The sequence below is a fragment of the Lasioglossum baleicum genome, chromosome 8 (genome assembly GCF_051020765.1).
Source record: "Lasioglossum baleicum chromosome 8, iyLasBale1, whole genome shotgun sequence".
NCBI lineage: Eukaryota > Metazoa > Arthropoda > Insecta > Hymenoptera > Halictidae > Lasioglossum > Lasioglossum baleicum.
Genome location: NC_134936.1, coordinates 14,498,403 through 14,521,059, shown reverse-complemented (window position 1 = coordinate 14,521,059; position 22,657 = coordinate 14,498,403). Strand labels below are relative to the sequence as shown.

The 22,657-nt window shown below is 54.6% G+C and overlaps 1 protein-coding gene across 6 annotated transcripts in view; it reads right to left on the bottom strand.

The window, feature by feature from the left end:
• Positions 1–5,331: 5,331 nt before the first annotated feature.
• Positions 5,332–22,657, bottom strand: part of Sp1 (transcription factor Sp8) — a 77,637-nt gene continuing 60,311 nt past the window's right edge. For 3 of the 6 annotated variants that reach the window (XR_013009403.1, XR_013009402.1, XR_013009399.1), the window contains exons 2-4: positions 10,191–11,247; positions 6,735–10,122; positions 5,333–6,649 (exon numbers count right to left, since the gene is read on the bottom strand). Coding sequence is in view for 1 of the 6 variants with exons in the window: in XM_076428633.1 (XP_076284748.1) it covers positions 9,233–10,122; positions 10,191–11,247 (1,947 nt within the window). In the remaining 5 variants the exon portion in view is untranslated. Of the gene's footprint in view, positions 10,123–10,190; positions 11,248–22,657 lie in introns of all 6 variants that reach the window. The other 3 variants (XR_013009401.1, XR_013009400.1, XM_076428633.1) reach the window with 3 other exon arrangements.

Genomic DNA, 22,657 nt, shown 5'->3' with positions numbered 1-22,657 from the left:
GGGACAGGAACGGGAAGGGGGCGAGCGACGAGGTGGTCTCGGATAGGAAATTGCATGAAAAAATAGCAACCTCGATGGTGGAAATGACGCAGGGAAAAACCCGTTGCGGATCTGAAAAATTCTTTCGTTGTTAGGCAACGCGAGCGTATACATAGAAACAGCGTGATCATTTCCCTTGCGAACGTTTCGACATTTTTGAATTTTTTCAGACAAGCTATTGACTACATTTTCGCGATGCCGGAGGAAGAAGAGGACTGGGGCGTGCGCCGGTGGTGTATGTATACTCGAACGTGTCCATAGAAACAGTACGATCATCTTCCTGGCGAACATTTTGTCATTTTGGAATTTTTCGGACAAGCTATCGGGTACATTTTCGTGATGCCGGAAGAAAAGGAGGACTGGAGCGTGTACCGGTGGCGCATGTATATTATAGAACAGCGCGATCATCTTCATTGCGAACGTTTTGTCATTTTTTAATTTTTAGGACAAGCTATCGGATACATTTTCGCGATGCCGGAAGAAGAAGAGAGCTGAGGCGTATGCCGGTGTTGCATGTTTACTCGAACGTGTCCATTGTCTATAGAAACAGCGCGACCATCTTCCTAGCGAACGTTTCGTCATTTTGGAATTTTTCGGAGAAACTATTGCATACATTTTTGCGACGCCGGAAGAAGAAGAGGATCGAAACGTGTGCCGGTGGCTCGCGTTCCGCAGGCCGCGTCGATCCGAATTCGCGGTCTCGCATGAATAAGGGATTGCCGTGACAGAAGCGGAACAACGGCGACGAACGTTACGTCGCGTCGGCCACATGCGAAACATCTGGCATTTTTCGCGTGAAAGAGAAAGACCGGAGACCGGGGCCAAAGACGAATTTCTGAAACGGTGTACGCCCCCCTGTCATGCCTCTCCGGGGAGACCGCGGGGAATTCTGCATTGTCGCGCGGCTTCATTGTACCGGACACGAGAAATTATATCGCGATTGTTCTTCGATCTGGCCGTTAATTAGAAATCAATGAGTTCACTGGTGCGTGGAGCCTCGTGTTTCGCCACCGGCCGTAATAACCGGCTAAATAAACCGCGATTGTGCCAAGGTGTTGACGCGTTCGCGGTAGCTAGATCTTTCTAATAGATCGTCGTGACCACTCTGGTTCACCGATATCTCTCCACCGAGCACTAGCTACGACGGGAAATCGTCTATCAGGAAGCGAGAGAGGCGTACGACAAACGATTCTCCGTATGATTTTTCTCGGTAAAAATAAATTGCCGGTAGCACGGGCCACTAATTGTCTGGCGGTTGCATTGGCCGACGCCGACATTGACTCTGACCACTCGGCGTAAGTAATCCGCTCGGGGGTAAGACAATGCGTGAAGGTGTGGCACGCAGCGAAGTCATTGTTCAGCAATTAAAAGCAGTTTTCTTCTTTGTAGTTCGCCACCTGCCGCTTTTGTTTGTATTTTCGTGGCGATTAATGCGCGTGAGCGCGCATTTCGCGATCCGCTGGCCACGTCAACGAACGTCGCTCCGCGCGTCTACGGATCCGATGTGACAGCCAACGCTACCGAAAACGGGCTCTCTCTATTTTTTCCCGGGATTGAATTATGTATAGGCTAACGCCGATGGTTCACACGAATCCTTCAAATGAATCATAAACGAAAGCTGTCCGACTCGAGGCACCGCGTCGCTGTCGATCACCGGAATTCCCAAAGTTTCGTCGAGTATCATACTGAACCCAACGCGACAACCATGCTACAACGGTCGATACGTCTCTCTCTCGCTCTCTCTTTCTCTCTCTTCGCGTTCCCTGACAAGTTTCCTCGTTCTTCGGGTCGAACAATAACTATACCGTGCACCTCCCTGCAATAGAGTTCGACTCTTGTTTTCCATTTGGGGCGAAGCAACTGGCACTAAAGCCGGCATATTTCCCGAGCTAACGATACACGGTTATGCCCGCGCGCCGGCTACAACGTATGCGATAAAGGCTCGATTACGCAACGGCTCCGCCAAAACGAATCGGCAAATTGAACGGCCGGCAATTTACGGGCGGACATAATGCCAGTAATTTCCCGAAGGCGCGGGTACTTTCCCGGTTCGTGGAAAATTCACTTCGATTTTCCCTTCGTCGCGCAATAATTCCGACGAGAGAGAGGGGGAGAGAGAAAGAGAAAAATTGCTCGTTTATTTGCAAAGGCGGGCGAAGGTGCGCGCGGAGCTGGCGAGCCAGCAGGCAGGCAAGCAGTCAGTCAACTTTTACATCTCGCATTGTAAAATGTCCGCCTTCGCCTACCTATATCCCACGTAATAATTCGCATTGCCGACGGGACACCGGCCTCTCTCGTTTCGCAATCGAAAACCGTGCGATTTGACTCGCGGCGGTCTTTTGTGCAGAGGGAGCCATCGCGAAAACGCGGCTAATACGGTTTTCCCTGGCGACGCGGCGTCGAGAGAACACCTTATGGGACTTGTACGGGGTCTTGAAGGCTTTCCAATGCGGCGGGAGACGTAGCCAAATGATCGCGCCACAAATACGATTATTTCCAGCCTCCCCCGGGGCGTCGTTCCGAACGGCAATGATTTTCCTACGATAGTTGTATGAACGAGGGGCGTACCTCGACTCCAGCAGCTAGTAGACATGTGTTTGCTTTCGATTCGTCGCAGGGCTCGTCTCCCGTGGGACTGTTTCCCGAATTTGTCCGGGGGATGGATCGTGCACCGGTTTACCGAAAACTTTGCGAAAGTCAATGGTGTTTACCTCGGAACGATCAGCCTCTCCAAAAGGAAGAAGAAGAACTATTATCTCCTGGACGAGGTTGCTCGAGCGATTTACAGGACGGATTTGTTTGGGCTTTCTCAGGGGTCTCCTTTATTTCCTGTAGGACCTACCGGGTCGACTTTCGAGAGCAGTCCACTCGTGTGGTCGACAAAGTGGTCGAAGAAGTGGCCGGTTGCGTTCCGGAGCAGCTGGAAACGGCGTACGAGCCAATCGGTTCTGTCTTTTGTACTTTTGTAGGTTCGTCGAGTGCAGGAAACGATACGGTTCGCGAAGAGGGACGGTCGATCGAGCCCCCACGTTCCGTGCGGTTCCACGGAAGATGGTCGTGGGCGAGCGACGGACGTATATACGGGGTGGACAAACGGACAGGACATGCCTTCCGTTGGATCGGAATCCGTTTGTACATCCGCGAGCCTGCCGGGCACCGCGGACAGCTCGAAAACGAGGAAGTGACGTCGGCGGAATCGATGATTATAATTAGCGGCCGATATACCGGAACAGGAACGGACTGATTACGGTAATCAGTGGCACGCAGTCGCACGCGGAATGATTCACGGTGGCATAAGGACGCGGAGGTACGGTGCGGTGCGGAGAAACAAGGAAGAGCCGTCCGAGTATACGAGAGAAGGTGAAAAAGGGAGACAAACACGGTGGAAACGGTGAAACGAAGGAGGAAAGACCGAAAGAACTGCGAAGGGAAGAGGAGGCTGGTCGCCTAGCCACGCATGCGCGTGCACAACTCTTTCCGTGAGCCGCTATTATTATATACCGTATATAGTGGCGAACAAAAGGCTCCCCATATGGCGACTCGCGAGCTAATGTATGTCATTAGTCGCATTACTCGATGATAATTAAACGTCTATATACGTGGCATTGTTGTGTACGCTCGTACCTTGCGCCGTAATACCGGAATGACATGTTGCGCTACAATGCTTCGGATGTCGTGAACGATTCGCTCGCTTGCTCGCCCGCTTCCACACGCGCTCGTTGCAAGCTCCTACGAGCGTACCGGCGGCGTACAAACCGCCAACAACCGAAGATAGAACGCCTGCGAGACATACCGCGGGAAAATACGAACCGCTCGGTTCGCTCGACAACGTCCTCCGCCGCGCGTCGCGTCGTCGCGTCGTCCCGTTCAGACGAAAACTTCGGTTTTCACGGGAAAGTTGTGGCCGCGATTTCCGCTCGAGAAAAAATAAAACCACGGGCGCAGCCGACAATCGTCTCGAAACTTTCCTCGCCGCGGTTGTCGTAGTCGATGCCGAACGAGGTCAAAAAGTTTCGCGAGTCGTCGGCCTGCCGCTCGCGAACAGAAGAGAGGCGGGCACGAAGAAATCTGTTATGCCTCGACGACAAAGAACCGCGCAATTATAATACCATTGTCGGGCGGCTCTATTTTGCATTTAATGCGCCCTTCCGCTCGAATCGGGCTCGAACAATGCGCGCGGCTCCGAGCCACGATTTTCCTGCAGGTAAACGAAGATTATTCGCGCAGGACGTCTCTCCGCGAGTCGTCGTCCAGCTTTTCCCCGGCTGTCGGGACGCCAAGGTGGACCAGAACTGGGTCAGATGCGACTAAATGCAGGATGCAGTCCCTGCCGTGAATGGTCTGCGGTCTAGCATATGTGTATCGATTGGTTAACTTTCGCCGAGCCGCGTTTCATCGTCTCCTTTATCCGAAGTGTTCTCGCGGTAATCGTCGCGCGACCGTCGACCGCAACGATCGTCGCATCTGTCTCTCGAAGACGCGCAGGAAACGCTTCTTCCGATTCGCTCGAAGACCGACCTCGACAGCGCAGATCAAAGTCCTCGGACACCGGTTACGCGATCAACTGGCAAGCGGAGTTGTCGGACGATGCGACGACGTAGAACGTCGAGTTACAGAAATATGATGTAGCGATTTGAACATGTCACCGAGTGGCAGCGTTATTTCGTTTCGGTCGTTCTAAACATAGTCGAGAACACCCTTTTCCTCTCTTCACGAGTCCTCGCGAGGGAGAGAAACTGATTGGACGTCGCGCGAGATGAGTAGCCGAGGCGATGCGACGCTCTGCCCCGAAATAATTCGATCGTGAATCGGCACCGTCCGGCGGTAATTAGTTTGCGCCGACCCGTTTCAATTAGGGCGAACTTCTGTGACGAGGTTATTGTCGAGCGATGTTGATTCACCGACGTGATCGGCTCCCCACGCGAGTGTCGTGTGGACCAACCAGATACTTTAATGACCTTTAACGACGCGCAATTACCGTCGAATCGGACGGGGGTAACGCTATCGGTCTTGCGTTACAAGTTCGGACAACGCCGGGTGCTTAAAGTTCGCAACGAGCTCGTTTGCCCATTAAAATTATACCGGATCGTCGATCCAGTGTCGCCATTGTTTTCTCAGCTTCGGCGCGGACCGGTTCGCGTCCGGAAATCCGACACGTTCGTACCCGATACTAATTTGCCGATGATCTACGCGTGATCCCGACCGACTTCTCGAGAGCGATCCACTCGAGATCCGAGAGTGGTCCGACTTACGAACGGCTCCGAATCCTAATCTGTTTGTCGGGAACTTGAAAAGACACCGAGACCTTTCCATCGGGACGAGGTCGTTCTCGAGGCTGCGGCACTTTGGTAACAAGACTCGCGTGCCTTTCGGGTCCTGCACGTGTGCGTGCGCGCACATGCGAGCTTCGAGAGGAACGGACACACCGGTGTTCCACGCATGTGTCTCGTAGAGTTGCTCCGTGCTTCGTGCTCCGGGATAGGTTGTCGTTAACCACATGCCCCTGGTCTCGTTAGCCTCCTTTATTAGGTACATCGTCGAGATCCTACGAGCAGCCTAATCTGTTCGCTCGTTACGCGCCACCGAGATTACCGGTCGGGGTTTCCGTTTCGAGGCAGATTCGCAGATAGCCGCGCGAAAGGTCGATAATGCACGGCTGCGAGGTCCGGTGATCTAGTTCTCGTCGCTACCGATGAAACGTGTGTGAAATTCTGCGTCTTCTCAGTTTTCGAACGTTCGGGGTAGAAAATGTAAACAGACCACACGGACAGAGGAACGTTTTTTGATATCTCATCAATAGACTGCGGATCTTTATGCAAAATAAAAAATATATGCGTTGATTGCAAGACACAGGAGCCAAATATAATTTTTTCTTCTTTTAACTATCTTATTCAGATAACACTAATACACTGCTGGTCTTAAATCTTTTTAATATGTCCATCGTTTTAAAACGCACGTACCCATTTCTGTCATAAATGCATAAAATTCGCAGTCTACTCGTCAATAAAGAGTATACAATCCTCTACGCATTCGTAATCTCATTTATTTAGCAATCCAGCTCATTCTTGCTTCTAATTGAACAGCCAGCGAACAAATCCGTGTAAACGCGTGATCGTTGACGGACGATCTTGCATTACCGATTGTATATCGAGGGTCCGAAGAATTCCCTGTGGTCCGGAGGGAGACGAAACAGGCGGGACACTTTTGTATACTCGAAACCGTGCCCTCGAACTATAAACCGAGTCGTTAGCTTCGTGAGGTTTGTTAGCGGGTCCGGAAGGGCCGCCGGAGATACTTATTGCGAGCGTTTCGGCCTTTTTCAGAGACTATGTCCTGGCTGTCGACCGACGTCAGTCACGGTGTGAAGTTTCAAAGTACCACCCGCGTTTGATCCGCGGTCGCCTTTTTCCGCGTCGTTTTTCCCGGCCGACTGAACTAGCTTCGTCGATGGAATAATTAGGAAGGGGAGCAGGACTTTGACGGCATATAAATCAAGACAAGAGGTTCTCTCGAAATCGTGTTCTTTATTTCTCAGCAAAGTATTTCTTCGTTGAACCATCGAACAGAGCAAGTCCTTAGAGGATCCTCGTGCGACGTTGTTCTCCGTTTCCTGCGACAGAAAGAGGATTTTTGATCGAATTACTTGTAGACACTAATCATTTGTATTACGGGGAAAATATAGCGGAGCGACTCACCTCGACAAAACTGTTCCACGAGTGTACGAAGCAGGCTCTTTAGACTTTAGGCTAACTAAGAGGAGGCGAGTACTATGTACATCACGGGGTTCTCCGAATCGAAAGTTCATGGCATGGAAAGGAGATGAAACTATCTGGGAGTTGTGCGTCTGCGGAGAAGGGTACGTCGGATAAAGGGCGATCGTATTCCCGAAGCAAGGAGTTGGAAAAGCATGGTGACGGTCGTAAAGGCGCGATGATCTGTGGGTAAAGAGGGTGAGCAGTGGCTGGTACCGAGGGGGCCGCAAATTGAATAACAAACGTTCACCCTCGTTGGTTAAATCACCGAAAAAGTCATCCCCCGGCAGCTTGTAGGCTGCTCGACGTTAACCACACCCCCCCGCGAGTCCTCGGGTCGGGTCGCATCGCGTCGTTTTGCATCGCCTGATTCTGGTCTGGTTCTGGTTCGACCTCGCGACGCTTCAGACCCTCCTTCGCTGCTTTGCATAACGATCTTGTGCGGTAATCTCCGGCATATTGATCCGATTTAGAGCTTACCGCGAGAGCGGGGATCGTTTATGGCTCGGTCACGGCCTGTCGTTGTCAGACCGCTCAATTTTCTCGGATTGACGCGCGTTGGAAATAATTGCCGGCTCTCGAGAAGATCGCGCGTCTCTTTCGCGATTCGAACGATGCGGCGCGACGTCTTCGCGCACGCGTCTTAGCTTAATGGAGCACGATTAAAAGAAAATTACGCGACGCGTTTCGAGAGAGGGCCGCGGGTAATTAAATTTATCGAAGCTTATAAAGCTGCGTGTCGCGTATATACGTCATTATTTAGGCATTAGCGGCGGAAGGCTCTCTCGGTCGAGCACGGGATCAAACGAGCCGAGTCATCCTCGGTAATAACGTCGAGTGCTCGGATAGGTTGCGAGCGTTCTCTCGTTCTCCCGTCGTAAATAGGCCAACAGGAATATACGTATCGCGTCGAGTAGATAAAAACCTTTTTCGAGTTAATCAAGGCGAGTAGATCGGGGCCCCGGCTGGAAAAAACCTCGTGGACCTTGCTTTCGGTTCGCCAACCGACAAAGGGAGAAGGGCGCCGGCTAATGATTTTAATGCAAATCACCGGCGCAACTCGCGAGAGAAAAAGCAGAGCCCGGCTCCGTTCGTTCTGAGCTGGGGCTGGAAATTGCGACGGGAACTTACGTTTCTGGTCTACGTCCGCTACGAACACGTCCGACGTTTCTCGCACCGGGGCACGAAGGTCTTCGGAGGTTATAGCGAGGAGGAGTGGACGTCCTTGCGGGGATGTCGGAAGAGATGTAGCGAGTCTCCGAAGAAGCAGAAGTAGCGGCAGCGGGAGCAAGGGCCGCGAGAGCTAGGGGATGATAGACTTTTAGTGGAGAGAACACGATCACGGGGGGAATCATGATATTCAGAGGCACATCGTTACTCACAAAAGCATCGTTTATTTCCTCTTTATCTCTTTCAAAATGAATTTATAATCTTTATAATAATACATCAATAATAATAATAATTAATTAATAATTAATAATTAATCATAATAATAATAATAATTAATTCATAATATCGTGATATTAAGATCGAAGAAGGTCGTCGTCGATCGATGACGGTCGTGTCGGGATGCAGTCCGAATACCAAGTTCCAAACGCAAATCGCGCGTCAAGGGGAAATAATATCGAAAGGCGTCAATGAAAATCCGACGTATACAGGGACGCGTTTTATCTTTTTTTCTTTCTTTTCTTCCCGTCGGTCGACGGTGTGTGGTGTATGTGCGTGCCTGCACGGTCAACGTCGTTTGGAACCTGCTCGGAGAGGAATCTCGATATTACTATATCCCCGGATGTTCAGATCGCGCGCGGGCGCGGGCGTCGGTGGTCGCGTCGTTCGAGAATACCTGGGGCTAGAGAGCTCGCGCGCACCTTTTTCGTATATGCATTTGTTGCGTGTATCTCTACGTGTAGGTGTATGGTACAGCGCGACAGTGCGTTTATATAGAATTTTTTTACAACATTACACCGCTTAATTAATATAATATCTTTCTCACGCGCTATGTATAATATTTACAAGTAACAAAGCCGGCGGTGCATCGAGTCGGATGTGTTTCGACGACCGACGACTGCCGACCTAGAGAACAACCGAGCGTCGAGGATGTGGGGGACCAGGGATCCAGGTTGTAGAGACAGTGAGAGAAAAAGTGAGAGAGAGAGAGAGAGAGAGAGAGCGAGCGAAAAAGATAGACAGAGAGACAAGATAGAGAGAGAAACGGGCTAGCGACGGACGCCGTAGATCTCTCGCTTCGAACTCGCGGTTATCGTCAGCAGGCAGGAAACTTAGATTGGCGCGATTAGGCGAGACAAGACTCGGTTCGATTAGCTGAGTTCCGTGATTCGAAGCAACCGAAGAAAAAGGATCCGTCGCTATCCGTTTCGTGTTTGTGTGAGAGAAAACGTAAAAAGTGGATGGTGAATAGAAAGTGGCGAAGCTTGAACAACCTAGAGACTATGTACAGGCGCGGGGGACGAGGGTGAGGGAGTCTGCGCGGTCCCCGGCGTGCCAGGATTTTGTTGCACGGAATAGGAGTTACTCTGGCGCGAGTGCTGTTGTTGGTGGTGATGATGGTGGTGGTGGTGATGGTGGTGATGGTTCTGATTCTGATTCTGGTGTTGGTGGTGCGCGGTGGTGGTGTGATGGTGACCGATGGTCGCATGATTCTGTACGGATTGTACGGACTGTACGAGGTTCAGGTTGAGGGGGTAGGATAAGGGGGAGCCCAGGGCCGTTGCGGCAGTGGCAGCGGAACTGCAGGCACCGGCTCCGGGCCCCACCGGGCTCAGTGCATGCTCATCCCCGCGTGCGGATGGTGGGCCGCCACCGCCGACACGGATGTTGCGTGATGATGCGGATGGTGCATTAGAGGAGGGAGATGCGGGTGGTGGGGATGGTGTGGGGTCAGAGGCGGTGGGGTCATCTGTATTGGGGTCATGGGCGTTGTCGGCTGATGGCCGAGACTGGTGGTGGTCTGGGATGTGGTGGTGTTGGTGTCCTGGCCCACCGCCGCTGCCGTTGCCGCCGCCGCCGCCACCAGAGCCTGTTGCTGCTGGGCCTGAGGCCCCGCCGGCTGCTGTTGGCCCGGCTGCGGCTGCGGCTGCGGCTGCGGCGGCACCGAGCTGGAAGTGGGACTCTGCTGACTCCCGTTGTCCTCGCTGTCGGAGCAGGACTCGGCCGACGAGCTCCCCGCTCCCCCCTTGCCCTTGCTGCCGCTGCTGCTGCTGCTGCTGCTGTGGGTCTTGACGTGCTTCGCGAGATGGTCGCTGCGCATGAACCGCTTGTTGCAGACCGGGCAGGCGAATCTCTTTTCGCCGGTGTGGGTTCGAAGGTGCCGCTGCAACTCATCCGAACGTGTGAACCGCTTGCCACAGAAAAGCCAGTTGCAAACAAACGGTCGCTCACCAGTGTGCCACCGTAAGTGGGCCTTCAGATGCGACGTTTTCCCGTAGACCTTACCGCATCCGGGTATGTGACAGCTATGGATGTTCTTCTTCCTGAGATGCACGCCGGCCGGGCCAAGCCTCTCGGCTTCTTGACAGTTTGGACAGTCACAGGTGGCTCTGCCGGTGTAGCGTCTTTGGGAGCGGGGCGAAGGGGCTTGGCTAACACCGCCGGCCCCAACGCCGACGCCGACGCCGCCGCCGCTCCCCTGCGGGCTGCCGGCACCGGCGCCAGCGCCCGCGCTCGCGGCCGCGTGGTGGTGCAGACCGAACCCGGGCGGGCCGCCGGGCAACATCGATTTGTACGTGTCTTGCAGGAGATTGTGGCCGGCGGTGGTCGCGGTGGTCAACAGATGATTGCCGGCGAGCGCGAGACTGGTAGAGTAGTCGGCCGAGTAGTTGGCCATTTGCGCGGCGTGGACGCCGACGCCGACAGTGCTGCTCACGTCCAACCATCCACCGGCGGTCGCAGCCCCGTGCACGTCCCACCAGCCGTCGCTCGCTTTGATTCCGCCGTGGGTCGCGCCCGGCATCGCGTTGAACGGCCACGACTCGTATGGGTGTCGGCCGTACACCGAGCCCAAGGTCGCTCCCTCGACCTTTCCGAGTAGGCTGCTCTGATGATGATGCGGATCGCCGGCCGGTTGGGCGCTCGCCGTCCCCGGAAAGTACAGGTCGCTGCCGTATTGGGGCGCCGTCGACGCGCAAGAAGTCACCGGCGCTCGAGCGTAGCCACCGGTCGTGCTGCCGGCGCTGCTCGTCGCCACCGGTCTTTGACTGACTCCGGTCGTCGTGCATCCTCCACCACCTCCTCCACCTCCGCCCCCGCCTCCTCCTCCTCCTCCGCTACCGGTAGAACTGTGTTGAGGCGAGCTACCACTGCTCTGAGGACTCTTTTTCCACGGATGAAAACCTTTGCCGACGGCTGCGTCCGCCAACGGCGGAGGACTCTTGCTGCTCAGCTTGTTGCACTGGGCCGCGAGCATCGCCAACGGCGTACCCCGTAAACCTGGATGGTCCTGAAACAATAAAAACAAACCACGAGATTACCGTCTTGTTCCCCTGGTCATCTTTTCGTTTCGATTTGATTCGATTCTCTCGTATCGCTATCGCATCGCATCGCATCGCATCGCATCGCATCGCATCGCGTCATATCGGATCGGATCGAGGCGCCCCAACCAATTTTTTCGTTCGGTCAGCCACAACGCCGCAGCGCTAGCCATGATTTTATTATGGCGAAACGCGTTCCCGAGCAGGTGTTACCTGGTCGAATTATGGTCCCGCTCTTCCGATACGATTACGCAAACCGATAATAACGAGTTTCGGGACGAGCTTCGCGAATTAGGCGTCCGCTCGCGTATATCGATCCGGCGAAATCGAGCCCGGTCGATTGAGACGCTTTCTCAAGGCAACGCGGCTCGTAATATCGAAGTCGAGCGTTCGCTCGCTTGCTCGCCCGCTGGATGCGGCCATAATCGCGGCTAAATCGACCCAAAAAAACCGAGCCCCGCTCGCCACCGGCCGAAGCGGCTCGGCGCGGAGCGACGGAACCGAGGCTTCCCCCGAGGGTGTATAATGACACAAAATTGCCGGTCCTATCCTAGAAGACGTGGAAGATTGCCCGACGAGCCAACAAAACCGGGGAAACCGAATCGCTTCGCGTAAAACACTTTAAGCGCCGACTGTTCCCGGTATCCGTCCGCCCTCGATAAAAACGCGCGCCGCGAACCGTTTCGGGGATATACAGAGAAGAGAGCTTTTTTCCCCGAGAGGTTCCCCTCTGTTTTGTGTTGTTGGGACATTCGCGATCCCGTTCGAATGCAAATGATCGCGCGACGTTGTCCTCGGGGGAATGGGACGGGAAAGACGAGCGAGAACGGTCGGTCAGGCGGCTACCGAAAGGCTGCAGGCCGTGTGGAGAGGCTGGAGGCTGGGAAGGGTCCGGCGCGGATTCGGACGTGGAAAGGTAAAGGCAAAGGGTCCGCGGAAGCGGCAGGAAATTAAAGTCTGGCGGGCCGCGCAGCCATTAGCAGTCGGCGCCATCGAGGCGACACGCCCCCACACGGTTCAACCTTGCACCAACACCGACCAAAGACAACGAGTGCGCGCACCCTTCGCTGATAGAGACCAAGAGAATGGGAGAGACGAGGAGACGAAACCCTACCAATCCGTGGTCACCCCGTCCTGTGACTTCGGGCAAGGTTGCCAGGGTAATAACCACGGTTGCGGTCATCGGCAAGCGTCGAGCTCTTTGCTCGTTCCGCTCTTTAGAAAATCTCGGAGTCGTTTGAAGCGGGTCGACGATTCGAACTTCTCCTCCACGGTCGGATTTCCCCGCGGCTCTTCCGCTTCGAAGACGACGGCTTCTTCGACAATAATCGAGGATCTCGATGGAGAGTCTGCGAACCGGCGCGTCGCGTCGTCATTCCGATAGGGGGTGTCGAACAGGCTCGCCCTGGTTCCGTGTCGTCGACGAATGGGAAGGTGACGGTAAATTTCGACGCTCGTTCGTCGAGGGGTGGAAGACAAAATCGTCCTTCCTGGCCGCGTGGCTAGGGTGGCTCGCCACCAGCCAGGGGAGAGAAACCGGAGGAGAGACAGAGGGCAAACCGGCGAGAGGGACCGAGCGGGAGAGAGCGAGATGGAGAGAGAGTATCTCTCGGCCGATGGTGTACGGGCCACGCCCTCTTTGAGCTTCGTGAGTGCAGGTTGTAGGCAAGCTACCTATTGATCCGTCGGAACGATATGACAGTGGCCCGGTGGAGACAACGACGTCTCTCAATTAGCTTCCTCTCGTTTCGTTTCCGGCGGTCGACGAATCCGATCAGCATCGGCTTGCGACGAGTAGTTCGTTATGCGATTTCTAACGTCGCTCTTCCTGATGTGTGTTCGTGCTCGCCGCGGTACGTATTCGGCCGATCCGTTAACGAGACCGCGCGGAGCGTTAATAGGGTTATCGATTAGAGCGATATTAGCCGGCAGTTGTGGCCAGTCTGTAATTACGCAGCGCAGAACGAAAAAGAGTCGTTATTGCATGTTGGCAGCACGAGCGAGGCGCCTTCGAGTCGCCGATGTATGTGCCCGATTCACCCGCTCTCTCGTCTATTATACCTGTCCTCCGTCAATTACCGCGATTCTTTGCGAAGCGTCTGCGCTTTATGCCGGCTACGCACGCACGCGGCGGGGTGTATACCGTGCTTTCTTTCGCTCGAAACCAGCCTTTCGAACTCAAACTCGAGCTCCGACTTGTTCGAGGAACGAAAGCTCGCGGACCGTAAAGCGTGCTCTCTCTCTCTCTCTCTCGGATAAACGAGAGATTCGGTCGTACGGATTCGCGCCCTTCTGTCGGCACAGTTGAAAGAGACCCGTCGTGGGATGGGCTCGGCTAGGATCCTTTGTTTTAGCCGCGTGACGTCACGCCCATCGCAGCCAGCTAGGACTAATAACGCCTTCGGCTGTGCCGCGCATAAATTAAAACCAGGGAGCTGTTCGCTCTTCGTTGTTTCTCGTGCTCGTTGGCTCTCTCGGCCGGTGGCTACCTTCCGAGAACGGCGTTGCTCGCGAAGGGTTCGCGGGACGTCGTAAAGCGTGAGCCGAACGTGGACCCTGTTTTTGCAACAACGGGGGCATCCATCGGCGACACGATTCGGCGTGTCTTCTGTCCACCGGCCGAGAACTTCTCGCGAGGAATTTTACGCCCGAGTTGACCGGCGATGCGTGTCGAATCGACCCGACACTGTGGCGAATGAGATTCATGACGTCGCGTCGAAGGAGATCCATGGAGGCTCGTGAAAACGTCGTCGCGACCACCATGGAAAAGTGATATGGACGCGATCGGACGCCGTCGTTCTCCCCTACACCGATAGTTTGCTTTTCCCCGGTCTGTCGACGGTTAACCGACAGGCTGCCGTCCGAGCTGGTCTACGGGGTGGCAAATGGGTAAAGTGAAATGGAACCGGCGGGTGTCGAGGCGAGAACACGAGCCACGCGACAGCTGGACGCGGAGGCGTCGGAGGCCCCGACAGGCGTGCGAACTCGACAGACCATAGGGGCTTGCGGCGAACCGCATCCGACGTCTGCGCGTCAAACATATTTCCCTTGCAACTCCATCGAATAATCCCGGCTCCGCCGCAAATAGAGTGCGCTTGCGGCTTACCGAGCGTCAGTCCTCGGAGTCCCGAAAGCGATGCCGATTCAAGTATCGATGCAAAAACCGTAGAGGGCTCTCTTTCCGCGGTAATAGAGCTGGACGCGAAATTGTTCGGCGGTGTTTTCTGGTGTCCGTGTAAAAAGCGACGCGACGGTCGTTCCCGAGAGCCATTTACCGAGAGCAGCGGCGAGGCAGCCACCTGCCTCGCAGCGTTTGGCTCTGCTCCTTCGATTCGATTCACCTGCGTCCACCTCGGGACGAGGGATCGACCGAATCTAACGCTCTGCTCACTTTGGTTTTCCGAAACGCAGGGATTCGCGACGAGCCTCGTGTTATCTGGTCGTCGTCGGCGACTCGCTCGGTCCCCACATCCCTCGGAACACTCGTAAACCGCGTAATAAAGGTTTTTCATTTCCTGGCGGTGCCGTGGCGTGGTATCCACCGTCCACGTTATGCCCCGGCGAACGGACCACGCGCAATCTTAATATCGATCTGGTTCCTATAAAAGCAACGCTGCGCCGGCTGTAAAAACAAACTCTTCCGTAACAACTTGCCGCGGCAATAAAAACGGCCGCGAACGATTAAATTAAGCCGAGTACGCCGGTCTGGGCGCGCCGCGAAATTTTCGTATTTTCTGTTAATTGGTTCCTGGCCACCCAGGAAATATCGTTTCCACCGCGAGCAGTCAAGGGCCGTCCACCGGACGCGATGCTGTTACATGTACCACGATCGTCGTCGTCGTCCTCCTCGCAATTTCTTTCAGGTTGGCGAATACGTACGCTTGTCGCGTACACCGCAAATGCTATCGCGAAGATATCACGGCGCCCGTGGCTCCGCTCTTAATGCTAATTATTTGTTTATCGGTCTCCGCATGCAACTGCGTCGGCACGCAGACCTCGCAAACCTCGGATAAATCGCCACAACCCCGCCGGTGCAGAAACCCGCGCAACTTATTACCGCCTCTCGGATAGCGATCGCGAGCAACAAACGGCGCCGGTGACTTCCGACGACGGTCGGTATCGTTGCAAAAAACTCCTCGACAATTGGTGCTTTCGCGGCCGGAGATCCAGCGAGAGTGAGAGAGAGAGAGAGAGGGAGGTGAAATTTTCATGGTTGGTTTCGAGGCGTTTTGCTCGGTTACGAAGAATAGCTGCGTCCGGACGCGTTCAGGAGATCCCACGTTAAAGCGGAATTAGGGTCGGCGTTTCGTGGCTATTGGGAAACGGGAGATAGGGAAGAGCGGGCCACGGGATAGAAGTTTCGCTGGAAGACAGGATTAATAATTTTATTCATGAATAACCGAAGCTGCACCGCGACCGAGGAGCCTCCGTTAGTTCCCATCAAACGGCAGCTACCTGTTATCCTCCCTTCTAAATTATGTTTTTTAATTAAATCCATCGTGAGAGAAGGACTCGGCCGTCTCTTTCTCGCCGTTGGTCCCGGGGTCCCTTCTCGCCTCTGTCCGCGGCGCCGCGTTACGAAAGGTCCGATCGTATATCCGAAAAAGTCTCTACCTCTTGCTGTATAACCGTGGCCCCGGGCCAAAACAGGGAGCTACCCAAATTTATTCGGCTATCGAGCGACCGGAGGGAACAACGGAGGCTTCTTCTTCTTCTTCTTCTTCTTCTCCTCTTTCTTCTTCTTCTGCGCCTTCTTCTCCGCGTCCTTTCATCTTTTTGCCCCTCCGCTCTCATCCGCTCTCCTCCGCGCTCCTCGGAACACGAGAGTTTTTTGGCCCCGACAGATAGCCGCGCGCTCTCCCTCGAGACAAATTTCAAATTGCCCTTGGACCTAATGATTTCCGGGTATAGGATAGGAGGAGGGCGGCCCACGTGATCGACTCCTAGGCCGAGGAGAGATCGTTTCCTCGGAAGAGACGAGACCACGAACACTGGAATCGTCTGTCGTCGCCGTGTTCCTCTCCTTCTCCCGAGGATACATGCCGCGGAGGAACGACGCGACGACCGCGCTACCACCAATTCATTAGCACTCGTAAATCTGTCGTGGGCGACAGCCACCACGAATATTAAGCGGCTATTACCGGTTAGTTATAATTCGTGGCCAGTTAACACCAGCGTGCATCGCCGCCACGAACGAGGGTCGAGTAAACGCTTCGTGTCGCCGCACCGAGCAGGATCGAGTTTTTATCGCCTCGGGAACGCGTCCAGCGTGTTGAGTCGGTCGTGTCTCGTTGCCGCGTTCATTCGATTTCGGTACGGAATCGTTACCGTCCACGGTATGCGACCCGCATCGAACGAACGTCGCCGCGTTCTCCACAGAGAGGGGAACGGAGAACGAGCGAGCATTAAATGTCATCTAAAGTAGGAGAAGAATCGAGCGGATCGTTTCTCTCGGTTCTCGATGGCTCGGGAGGCGGGATCGGGGTCAAGAGATAGCCGTCGATGCGGACTCGAGTCGATTCGATGCGGAATCGATCGGTAAGAACCCCGACAACGCACGAGAGCCTCCTTCGGATTCAGGTTTCGAGGTTGTTTCGTGCAATCGAGCTCTCTTGCCGTGTTCACCCATGGACGATCGTAAACGATTCGCGCAGTTCATTCCGCGAGATTTAGAAACCGAGCGCGACAACGGGGAGCACATTCCCGGTCGTTTGTCGTCACGGGAACAGTGTTTGCGGCTGCTTCGGTCGGAGCGGCATTGCGTCGCGTCTCGAGCAACGTCGATAACGAGGGACCACTCGAAAATAGGCAATTGGTTTTCGGCAAAAATCGCGCGACTCCTTCCCCCCCCCCCCAGCCCTTACGTCTTCATTAGGATAATGAGGCCGGCGTAAATCTTGCGAGCAGAACGGGCCCGACCCGCCCGAGTTTGCGCGTGCTTCTGGAATATCTCCGGCCGAACGACGGAAGCGGCTGCATTTGCATCGAGTAATTTAGTGGTACATAAAATTCTGCAGCCAATTAGCGGCCGAGTGTCCGATCTATCGCCCCGGCTAGTCGTTCGCTCCCTCTAGAAACGCTTCTAATTTCGGAAACGTGACCCCCTTTGCTCGACGAAAGCCGGCCTTCTACTCTCCGCTCACGCCGTCCACCGGAGAGCAGTTTCGCCTTTTTACTGCCGTGCCTCCCTATCGGCGATGCGCCGTGCCGTTCGACTCTTGCGTAAGCACCGCGCTCCGCTCGTTCCGAAGGACAACCGGACATAAAATTCTACGTTTGCAGAAAACCTGGCCGTGTCCCGCCACCACCGGTACGCGTCCACCTTCAATTAAACGAACGTTACGAGGGTAGTAAAATCTCCGGATTCTTTCTCTCTCTCTCTCTCTCCCTTTCTTTCTACGTTCTATACGCATATCTGTATTCGAGTTTCTTCGCCGTTCGAGAAATTAAGCGTCGAGCTAGTTGAAATTTGTTGTGTACCAGTCTTCTCCAAGCTTAGCCGACATCGCCTCAAAGAGGATCCCGGCTCTATAACGTCGACATTTTCCGCGCCGTTCGCCCGAAGGTGTTTCGTCCGGGGGTGGAGCCGCGATGCGTCTTTATTGTTCGGTCAGGTAGACCAGCGGCCTCGATTTATTCGAGATGTTATTAGCCTCCTAGATCAGCCTACCGAAAGCTCTCCGGCGTCCCCGTATATTCGACAGTTTATTGGCGTCGCTGCCCGGTGGTCCTGGTCGGCGGCTTTCTTTCAATTACGTAAATTTAAGTAAATAGCTAAGGCCGCGCGGGACCGGGAAACGGAATCGTAGGACGATAAATTAGACGAGTATTAGCATTTAAACGATGATCCTTCGTGCCGCATCGGTTCATTCAAGGACCCTGCGAAAATCGAGGGTCGAACGGTCTGTCCCGAACCGATGCCGGGATACAAAGTGTATGAGCGTCGCGACCGTCGCGAGTTTGAGATCTGTCTGACGAGCGACGAAAGCTGACGACGACGCGTCGCGACGTCCTCCAGAGAATTATTAGCGAGCAAGACGGACCGATTGAAACGTGAGAACTGTGACGAGCGGGAGCACCGGCCACACACACGGCTCTCACCTGCGCCCGCTCCATATTATTTATTCATCGTAACGGCGGAACGGCTGTTGATACGGGAAGAACGTAGTTCCAGAGGTCGTCGTAATTTAGCCGCGGCGGAGTTTTACGAGACGCGAAGGGGCCGGATGAGCGAACGGTACTTGGCGAAATTCGCAAACGAGCGAACGCGCGAGCTGATAAATTTACACCGAGCGGCATACTTCTAACAGCCTAAGTGCTCCTTTTACGAGGCAAGCTTACATTGAAACCGAAAGATGCGGCCGATCTGTGCGCGAGGCGAGCTCGTTCGTTCGTAATTACGGCCGGAATTCGCGGCGACGAGACGGCCCGAGCGGATCCCCGGCCTGCACCTGCGAATATTTACGTTCAATTAAAAACTCGTAAACACCTAACACCGGCTAAATCTAAATGGACCTCGACCGCCGGCAGCCCGTGTTCCGCTCGCCCCGACGACGTCCCGACACGACGAGCTGACATCTTCCTCGAAACGAAACGAAACGGAACGAATACGAACCAACTGACCCAAATCGCCGCGAATCCGCCGCGAGTCACGAGAGAAACGCGACGACCGTATCATCCCCGCGCACCTGCTCCCCACCCTCTCGGCGATAACTTTGCAATTTTGTTTGCGCGGCGTAAAAACGCGTTGCCGGATTTAAGAGGATCTTAACGAGGCTCGTGCTCTTGGATCGCGTCCAGATCGGTCTAATTAACCTTCGAACGAGCGATCGGTCGACGTGCTCGACCGTCGCGCGCGACGCATTTAAACTTTAAACGCGGCGAACAAACCGGCGAACAACTCGCCCGGAGGAGCTGTTACGGCAAATAAAGCAGGACGAGAGTTAATCAATCTTGTCTCGATAAGGATCAAGATAGACGGTGCGCGCTTCTTTTCGCGGCGAACGAGCCGACACGCGACAGCCCGGCTCACCGCAGCGCGGCGACGCGAAATCGATCTTCCGCGAGAGACGTTTTCGAGGAGAAGAAGATCGGCCGAGAGGGCAATTTATCGGACACAGGCTAAGCCACGGAATTTGCGCGTGTACGCGGGGACCCTGGGCCGGTGTAATACACGCATAACGCCGGCTTGTCCGAAGTGTTACCGACGCCGCTGCGGCAACAAACTGCCACTAAATCACCTTTGGCAGACCGTGAACCCGTTCATCTCGTCGGACGCAGGTGCTTCTCCTGGACCGAGGATCCAATCTGGGGCCCGGTCCACGCGTTGTAATATCCTCCGCGCAAAAAGTAAACGGTTAAGAGATCAGGCTCGCGAGTAATTCGACAAGGTAAATAATCCTGCGGAGGGACGAGAGACCCTCGCCAATTTCACCGCTTGTCCTCCCGTCGATCATTTGCATCGAACGCTTCCGGTTCGAGATTCCGTGAAACGTGTGGAATGTATAATTGTCACGTGAGCCAGCCGAAATACTGTTGCTCTCGGTAGCCGCGTAACCTGCGAGCGAGTCGAAGAAGAGGTGCCTAGCACTTTCTCCGAGCATGAATTACACGCGTAACGATTATAGGTTGTTACGAGCGGGAGCGAGCGTACCCGGCACGGTTAGAGACTGCTGAAAAGGTCCACCGCCGATCGTTCGATTCCGCTCGGGAACCGGGTACATCACGGGTGGACGACGAGACCAGGAAACCCGAGACGATCCTCGAACGAACGAATCGACGAGCAAATTGGCTCGCGTGTCCTCGCTCCGCTCGATTTATAGCTTCATCGTGCTGCTGTGCCGCGCGCAGATCCTGTATCCACGTTTTCTCTCGGCCTCCGCGGAGTCGCGACACGTTCCCGAGATTATGCAAATCGAACGGACGTTTAACCCGGCTGCCGAAGATTACGAGGATTTTTCAGCTGTCATGTTCCGTTTGTAACGATCGCGATTTTCCGAGGCGATAACGCTCGGCTGTCGTCCGGCGGTGTACGTGCTACACGAAACCCCGGTCAGGCCGTTCACAGCGTTCGTTTGTCGCGACGACGCTGGCCCTCGCACGCAGCGCGAGCTGCCGTTTAAAACTGGTTGCACGTCGACTTATTAAACAGACGTTCCGCGGGATGAAAGGACGTGGAACCGCGACAAAACTCCGCGGATCACGTACACGGCCGGCGATACGATACGATCTTGTTTCCAAAGGGAAACTCGCAATCAACGCTCGCTATTTACGGATTTGCTTCCGACGTGTTCGGGGGTGTGTGTGTGGATTGGTGAATTGAAAAACGAGGATCTGCTTAATTCGATTCGGGGAGACGCGTGTACACGGGATCAGTTTATCGGATCGCTGCTATTCAATCACTCCATTAGAAGCTATCTATCCCCTCGTGAACGCAACCCTTAGGAATCGTTCTCTCTCGCACGGATCCACCCTCGTTCACGATGCTCCGACGCCGTCGTTGTTGCTGCCGCTTCTGCTTCTGTGCGGAGAGATCGCTGCAACGGACTGTGACATATTAGGCCACCCCCTGAGGACATCATCCCCGTATAAGAGGCCCATAAAGAGGGTGACTCCGCTCCTCGGATTTATTGTTTCGCGATTTAGTGGCCAGGCGAGCCGTGGGAGCGGTTGCGGTCGCGCTACCAAAACCCTCCGCGCTCTATTCACCCCCGAACTCGTAAATAAATTATCGTCCGAGACCGAAAACAACGCCTGGCTAAATATCCGTGACGATCAGAGACGAGCGTTCTCCGACGTTTGAATTTTTTTTTTCCGAGCCACCGCGCGAGCCGCGTAGCTTCTTAAAGAGAAAGGCGTTGCTGCGTTTTTTCGACGATTTATCGCGTTCCTCGTTCCCACGAGAGCTCGGACGACTCTGTTTCCCCTCTATAAAAATTCATGAGCCAGCTAAAAGCTAGAGTTCTCGATGGTTCTGCGGATCCAGAGGCGACAAGAGTATTTCTGGAGCATCCCCTGGCGGATCGAGAGCGTTCGATGTATAAATCTAACGGGACGGGGACGCGGGGGTCGTTATGCAATATGTCGAGAGGATAATTCGTCCCCTAAGGGGAACGAGCGTGATAGCGATACGGACGTGAGCACCGAAATGCAAATTATCCGCTCGCAAGGACGCGGGGAGAGCGAAATGCGGTAAATTGCGGCGATCTCGTTGGTACTGTTCGCCATTCCGGTTTCACTCGACTCGTTCGACTATTGCGTTTTGTTCTTACGCAATCGCGATCGTAGATACGACTGTGTAGATCCGCTTGACGTATCGATTCCACGAAAATCGAACAAGTCGAGATACTCCCGGTCCGGCAAATCGGATCGCGTCGACGACAGTCGGGGTATCATTCTTTTGTTGTAGTCGAACCGATTCGAGATCGGGATCGAAGGGAAGCGATATATTTCGACGTGCGGCGAGTGCGTGCGGCGAGCGACGGTTGCGCAACACCGGCGAGACGTTTCAGCGGCTGTCGAGCCGATTTAGCATCGATTCTGTCGCATTCCTCGGTAAACGCGATCCGTCCCTCGCAATTATCCCAGGCATCGCTGAAAACACACCGGTTCCTCTTTGGCTCGCGGGGCACACGCAACGGGCACGACGTTCCCGTGGCTCTCCCGAGCAAGCTGCTAGCAGCCGGACGGCCATATGCATCTGCTACACGGAAAATCGCGGCTGTATACCTTCTCGTGCGGAGTATACCGGAAGTTTTTACGGGCCTTGGAAGGGGTCGTTGGCTCCGCAACGGTCGTGAGAGGCAATTTTACTTTCGAGAAGCTGCCTCGCGTCTCGTCCGCGACCGAACCGATCGCGCCGGCGCGGATCCAACCGGAATTCGCGTTCTAATTGCGCGACCAGAAACAAGTCGACGTCGATTTTTCCCCGAGGGAGGAGTACTGGTTCGTTATCCGATGCCTAATAGAGAGCGAGAGAATCCGCACGACGCAACACCGCGCGGGATTATCGTTCTTTACGCGTCCCGCGACCCGGCTCGTTGTATTCGCCGCCGCAAACCTATCTCCGTTTCCGCCGTACCATTCGGCGAAATGGCCGACGATAAATTACAGGATAATTGCCGGTAGACGCGCTTGAAACAGGTTGGTTAAACGACGATCAAGGTGCATAGAATCGTTTTTCTAGAGCGCGAACGACTAGCCGCGACTGTTGCTCGCCGATGGAAGAGCGACGGAGAAAGAGGGGTGAGAGATTTGGTTCGATGGGACCGCGGTATAATGCGCAGCCGATAAATCATTGCGCTCGGCGGGCCGGTGAGCGAACGTTTGGTATTTTGGTTCCGACACCGCGGGGGTTTGGCACCCCTGCGGAGCATCCCT